General features: G+C 39.8%; 1 protein-coding gene across 1 annotated transcript; it reads left to right on the top strand.

Annotated features, from left to right (window-relative positions):
- The first annotated feature begins 572 nt into the window (after nt 1-572).
- Nucleotides 573-5,067, top strand: shhb (sonic hedgehog signaling molecule b). The gene is made up of 3 exons (XM_067363082.1): nt 573-881; nt 2,456-2,717; nt 3,922-5,067. The coding sequence occupies exons 1-3, from the start codon at nt 573-575 to the stop codon at nt 4,599-4,601; spliced, it is 1,251 nt and encodes a 416-aa protein (XP_067219183.1). The 3' UTR covers nt 4,602-5,067.
- The last annotated feature ends 2,371 nt before the right edge of the window (nt 5,068-7,438 follow it).

The raw sequence follows: 7,438 nt of genomic DNA, 5'->3' as shown, positions 1-7,438 counted from the left end.
ACACACGTAGTTTTGAAAAGGTGCACTAAAACCGTTTAAAATGTATTTTAAAAAGGACTAATTTGAAACAATCCAGTTCTGATGGCATTTTTGTTTCTTTAACATCATTTTCATAACCATTTGTTATTTCTGCTAATTTGAAACTGCTTCTAACTTTACTCACATTAAACCCTGTAAAACTTTACCATGGCAACGTGAGAATGCGTTTGTGTCATTTCTGCAGAAATAAGGGAGGTATGGAGACAGTCTTTGCTCGGATGGCATCATAGTTGGACGGCACTCCGTCGAGTCAATAGACTCCCTCCCCCTGCCATAGATTTGCTCAGTAATTCATATGGGTAGACTGCCTCTACTCATAAGCGTCTGACCCTACCTCCCGTCAAACTAAGTCGCTCTTTCGTCTCCCACTTAGCTGTGACAGCCAACCTCCAATGTGCTCAGTCAGTGGCTATCGAGAGCGGTCGTTATTGCACCTGCTTCGGTAGTGGTCGTTGGGTAGCATCCATCCGGTACGCGCGACAAGACCCTGTGAGTGACTAAACTTTAAAGATCCGAAGAGATCATTTAACGTCATGGACGTAAGGCTGCATCTGAAGCAAATTGCTTTTCTGTGTTTTATCAGCCTGCTTTTGACGCCTTGTGGATTAGCCTGTGGTCCTGGTAGAGGGTATGGAAACCGAAGACACCCAAAGAAATTAACCCCGTTGGCTTACAAGCAATTCATTCCCAACGTTGCCGAGAAAACGCTTGGGGCCAGCGGCAAATACGAAGGCAAAATCACAAAGAATTCAGAGAGATATAAAGAGCTGATTCCGAATTATAATCCCGATATCATCTTTAAAGACGAGGAAAACACAAACGCTGACAGACTGATGACCAAGGTATGGACTCATGCGTGCGTAATTGCCCAGACGTACACTATCATAAATAATGGATCTCAATATTTGGCTGTAAAAAATTGAGTTTCCGGTATGGCTTTTTGGAGATTAAAACAAAAAAACAACAACAAAAAACACTGATGTTGCATTATGGGTTCTTTAACGCATCAAAACAGAGCATGGATGTTTTATTTCATAACTAGAGAATAAAAAGTAATTGATGTAACTCTAGTAGGTTCTCATATTGCATTAGGCTGTAAAACTTGTAACATAACCTTTATGTATTTTTCCAGGCACTATGACAGCGCGCGGTAAAACTAAAACTTTAACTGTTGGCAATCCTGCACAGCAGTGTATAACATCAGGGCTAAAGTGGTATTCTCAATATGATCATTTGCATGCACAAGACTTTACATGGAACGCACGAGCGTTGTTTATTCAATATAATTTAAATAAAAATGACCATTAGTTGCCCTGGAAATTAGCAGGATCTTATATCTTTGACATTAGTGCAAAATAAGCACCGTTGGATAATTAAGTGTTAGTGGTTGAAAGCATGTGCTGAGCATAAGTTTTTTTTTTCTCTCTCTCACCAAACAGGCTTCTGACAGTTAATAACATAATTAAATACACGAAACACCCCGCCTCCACACATCGTAAGCATTGCGTAATGGTTTTTTTCTGGTTTGCCCGATCAATACGTTCCCTCCAGATCACTTCTGCGTTTCTGTATATGAATTAATCTCATGACCTGCTTTTGTTGTCTTCTTTATAGAAAATGTGGGTCAGAAGTGATCTATGCCACTGATGTCTAGTATTGGATAATACCGGCTCCCGTGGTGAGCGCGTTTTGTTGCGTTCCACTCAGCTGCTCGACTTACTTTAGAATAATTATTTGAAGCCAATTATACAATGTTTTCCCTCACAATTTCCAGCATCAAAGTAAGCAACTTGCCCCTGTAAAAAAAAAAAAAAAAAAAAAAAAATACACGTCCACAGTGCAATAGAAGATACTGGCATTTAATTAAAGCAGCATCTGCAGTAAAGCGAATCATTGGTGGCAACGTCTCTGTAATTGATTGCTGCTGCACAGGCTGAGAGAAAGAACTTGAATTTTCAGCTCTATTTACTCTCGGTTATCGATCGGTCGGTCTTGTCTGCGCTCTTGACCTATGGCAATAAACGATTTCCTCATCGCACATTTTTTACGCACAAACTAAGAGCGACAGTATGCTTACTGATGTATATGTCTGTTAACTGTGACTATATCTGCACTCTGTATTGTCAAATTGCGATAAGGCAAATATTTAAAATATCAACCTAATTCTGAAACGATGACATCAGTTGACTAGAGTTCCTTTCTGCAACAATATTAAGAATACATAAACAACATAAACGTCACTCCAGTAGACGTATGCATACATTGGATAAGTTGCAGGGATGACTTGAAGGCGACCCAAAGACCTTCTGAGCACACTTTTATTATTTATTTTATTTTCAACTTTTGAACATTCAATAAATCTTCTGAAAAGGTATGTATTGTAAATACTGACCACCTGCCTCTCTCACTCATTCAGCGCTGTAAGGACAAGTTAAATTCGTTGGCGATATCCGTCATGAACCAGTGGCCAGGCGTGAAACTGCGCGTCACTGAAGGCTGGGATGAGGATGGTCACCATTCCGACGAATCTTTGCACTACGAGGGACGGGCGGTGGACATAACTACCTCAGACAGGGATAAAAGCAAGTATGGGATGCTATCTAGGCTTGCAGTGGAGGCAGGATTCGACTGGGTCTATTACGAATCTAAAGCCCACATACACTGCTCCGTCAAAGCAGGTGAGAGCAATGGCTATAGCTGCATATGAATTCATGATACGGCATATAGATGCATAATTTAAATATTTAATTATATCTCTGTGTTAATGTGCATAGTTTGAGAGACATATCCACGAACTAATGCTTGAGGCATCATTTAGGGTTCTTCCGTGCGTATACGATGTGGCTAATTCGTACGACTTCGTACGTTTTTTGTTAAATCGTGCGTATTTTACGAGTTGCCAAATTCGTATGAATTCGTACGAACGATCTAGCCCTAACCCCGCCCTTTACAGAGTGCTTGACTCTACCCGTCACTGGGGTTTATGCAAATCGTATGAATTCGTGAGGTCGTACGAATTCGCCACCTCGTAAAATACGTACGAATTGGCCGTGAGCACTCGTTCTTCAGCTTGCCACATTGGAGAACCTCTTGGCACTATTTGTCGCCTCAAACATCCGTGTGTACTCAAGGAACTTGATATTTCAACGCTATCTCACGACCAATTCGTACGTATTTTACGAGGTGGCTAATTCGTACGATTTGTCTAAACCCCAGTGACGGGTAGGTTTAGGGGCGGGGTTAGGGGTTGGTCATTGGTAAGAATTCATACGAATTTGGCAACTCGTAAAATAAGTACGATTTAGCAAAAAACGTATAAATCGTAGGAATTAGCCACCTTGTAAAATACGTACGAATTGCCGTGAGATCGGGTTGGATATTTCTAAGTTATTTTGGGTTATTTTGAGATGTATAGGCTACTAGGCTATCAAAACCTCTAAAAGGTGCCTCATCTTTTCATTTTTAAAGGGTAATAATTTGTGAATATGAAAAAATACCTTAAGAAGAAAATAATTATCGTTAGCACAGAGAAATTAATGGTTTTCTAACCAAAAGCAGCTAGCTTAACTAGGCTAACTGAAATATAAATTGCAAGTTGGCACGTTGAGGTTTCTGCACCTGTTCAAATAGTTACACAAAACCAAAGGGATCAGGGCAAAGCAAAGTCTGGAGGCTCAATTTAAATGACAATGTCTGATCACTTCGTTTTAATTCAGGAGCCAGAATCACCAGACAAGCCTTTCAACACTTGCTTCTTGACAGTCTACACGAGTTTGGATTATTTCCATATCAGCACCACCATGTCAAAACCTTTGTCAATGCATCGAAGTGCTTTATAAATAGCCTACAGTCCTAAATTGTTTGTTTGTACTTTTGTCGCAGAAAATTCGGTCGCTGCTAAATCAGGGGGATGCTTTCCTGGATCTGGTACAGTGACACTCGCAGACGGGAGGAGGAAACATATCAGAGATCTTAAAGTGGGCGACCGGGTGTTAGCTGCCGACGAGAGAGGAAATGTCTTATTAAGCGACTTCATTATGTTCATGGACCAAGATCCGAAAACGAGAAGGCAATTCATCGTCATCGAGACGTCAGAGCCTTTAACAAAGCTCACGCTCACAGCCGCGCACCTAGTCTTCATTGGAAACGCTTCAGATAGTTTGGGTGTAACAGCAACATTTGCCAGCAACGTGAAGCCTGGAGATAAGGTTTTGGTGTCGGATGGCACTCGCAAGACCCTCCAGAGCGTAAACGTGAAGAGGATTTACACTGAAGAGCACGAGGGCTCTTACGCGCCAGTCACAGCTCACGGAACCATAATAGTGGATCAGGTGCTGGCTTCGTGCTACGCGGTTATTGAGAACCACAAATGGGCACACTGGGCTTTTGCACCGGTCAGGTTAAGTCACAAGCTGATGACGTGGCTTTTTCCGGCTCGTGATTCAAACGTCACTTTTCAGGAGGACGGCATCCACTGGTACTCAAATGTGCTGTTTCACATCGGCTCTTGGCTGCTGGACAGAGACTCTTTCCATCCGCTCGGGATTTCACACTTAAGTTGAGACTGTGGGCATCAGACTCAAATGTATCTTTATTTTCTGTAAGAAAAGCCTTAAAGTGTTCACTCAATAATTTATTTGTATTGGATCATCTGTTTCTGAATACCTACACACCGATTCAAGCATGATGTGACCGTTTTTTGTTTTGTTTTGCGCATTTTGTGAAACAAGAGATTATGGGAAATAAGAGAAAGGATTGAATTTACAGGGCTGTACAGAGTGAAACCGACTGTTCTATTTTATTGGATAAGCATAGGATGGCGCTCAAAAATTATATTTTTATACACAGATTTGTATATTAGATTTTTGACGGATCTAAAAGTATTTACAGAATCATATTTCGTTATTTGAAATAGTGAAATGTACGGAAGCGTGGTAAATTTATTTAAACAGTTGCGATGTATCAACGAACTGTTCATGTCATTATGTCGAGTATGTCAAGTGTCATTGTTTTGACCACTGTTTCAACGTTTGTGTATTCACTACACCAACAGTTTTTGTTTAAAATGTACATTTGTTGACAAGAGTACTCAAAATAAATTCATGGTACTAAGTGTGCAAATTATTTGATGACCTTTTAGAGGCAATTCTGCCTAATTTATAGGGTTAAACATGTCTTTTTGTGCATCAGATAGCTTACTATCAAATATCTTGACGTTTTAAACAACTAAAAACGCTAATATTGTTATTCTCTTGAAATAAGTAGGCTAACGTTACTTATTTAAAAAAGTGATAATGGAAACCGCTCGAGCAACGCAACTTTTGTTTGCAGCCGCCTACTTCGCGCACTGACTAACTTGTAGGCATAATCTAACTTTAGGCCTACTAAATCGCTTAAAAACGCAGTTTAGCCTACTTGTATGCAAAAATAATAAGACCCCCTCCCACCACCACCAACAACATATTTTTCAAATTTTCAAGTGTTTTTGGAATTTAAGACTATTCAGAATTTGGATTAGACCCATGTGTTTTGTTTTGTTTTTTCCTCACCGACTGAATCTCTTTTAAACTGTTCAATAAACAAGCACATACGTGCTAGGCTCACATTTTTTAGCCTAAATATATATATGTCTACTTGTTGCACAGGCCTACTTTAAAAAAAAAAAAATAATAATAATTTCACAAATAGCCTATTTGATAGCATGAGCATCTGGCCTCGACCCTTGAAATCACGTTTAAGATGTTTCACATAATTGGCTTATGTTTCAATAAGACTTTCGACCAAATTTAATGTCTATTAATAAAGTAAAAACTCAGACCACCAATTTCAAAGCGTTAGTGTCACCGTTCTAATAACCAATACTTTATTGCATCGTAACAGAAATTTGATATCCCAACAAAATATGCATTTTGCACATTAGGATGCTTGTAATGTCCACAGTAAGAGTATCTGACAGCTGATGGCGTGTAAGGCGTATGTAGTGCGACATCTACTGGGTCTTTACGGCTCTGTCACACACTGTGCTCCAGGTTTCCTCATGAAGACAGGCAACATCAGCGCATCTTTTCTCAAGCAGAGGAAGTTTATCCTTAAGTTTGAAATGATTTGCGACATTGTATTGGATTCTTTAATATTTAAATCCACCACGCTGTAAACATGAAGTGGTTTACCCTTAATAATAATAATACTCAGACTACTATCACCCTTAAAAAAAATAAAGGTTCCAAAAGGGCGTTTCCACAGGGATGCCATAGAAGAACCATTTTTGGTTTCCCAGAGAACCTTAAAAGAACCATTTTTTTTCTTGGTACAAAAACATGAATAATCTAAAGAACCTTTTGTGGAACGGAAAAGTTCCATGGATGTTAAAGGTTCTTCATGGAACCATCAAAGCCAATGAAACACCATTATTTTTAAGATTTGGGTTGGTCAAGTTTGCATATTGAATGAAAATGCCACTAAGACAGCTATATTAATCACTATGCAGATCTGTTTCTAAAAGAAAGAAAAGGGAAAAAAACGTGTGCATTACAAGAATAAAGCAGTTAATTTAAATTAAAAAATGTTTGTTAGTGCAAGTTAGGGCAGCACTGAATATATTTTCCAACCATCAATAACTCCTTAGGCTCCCCAGTAGTAAAATCAAAGACCAATACATATTCCTGAACAGTCTTGGATGAAATATGAAGGAGGACATGTTTAGTCATGAAAACAGCCTCAAAAAGTGAAGAAAAAACACCAGTTTCAACTGCACTTATTGGTAAAGTACTGATAACATGCAAGGCATGACGTAGATGGAAATGGAGATGATTCAAAGGCCATTCAACTCATTATACGAGAGCTTATGTAGAGATGTAGAAAGGCTCATTCATGTAAAGCTCCAAAATAATTGAAAGCAATGAAGCTCAACTCTGGCACAAGTTCAAGCAGTGACTAGCTCAATAACACTGCCCACCTGAGTCAGTTAATCCATCAGACTTCAATCAGACACCAGGCACAAAACCTGTGATGAATGATGCAGACAGGCTGGGAGATACACTGGTATGCTGATCTTTTTCCCTCAACATTTTAGTCAAACACAACATTGGTGATGGTGGTGGGGAGGGGGACTCAAATTGCTTAATGAGAAAAGTAAGTAACATTTAAAGAGTGTTGCGACAAGGATTGAAATTCCACTCACATTCTGCTTTTGAGGAGGGAGCGGTGTTGACTCTGTGTGGTTGAGACTTGCTGGAAGACACAAAAGGAGCTGCGTGGAGACAGAGGGATGACCTTGGGCCCGGCCCAGGTACAAAAGCACTGCTAAAGGAACATTCCAGGGGACCAGGAAAACAAACTAGCCCCTAATCCTCCCTCTATCCCACAGTCTGCCGGATTAGAGCAGGGCCGCTCTCTGCAA

The sequence above is a fragment of the Chanodichthys erythropterus genome, chromosome 16, assembly GCF_024489055.1.
Source record: "Chanodichthys erythropterus isolate Z2021 chromosome 16, ASM2448905v1, whole genome shotgun sequence".
NCBI lineage: Eukaryota > Metazoa > Chordata > Actinopteri > Cypriniformes > Xenocyprididae > Chanodichthys > Chanodichthys erythropterus.
This window is presented reverse-complemented; position numbering and strand designations above follow the sequence as displayed.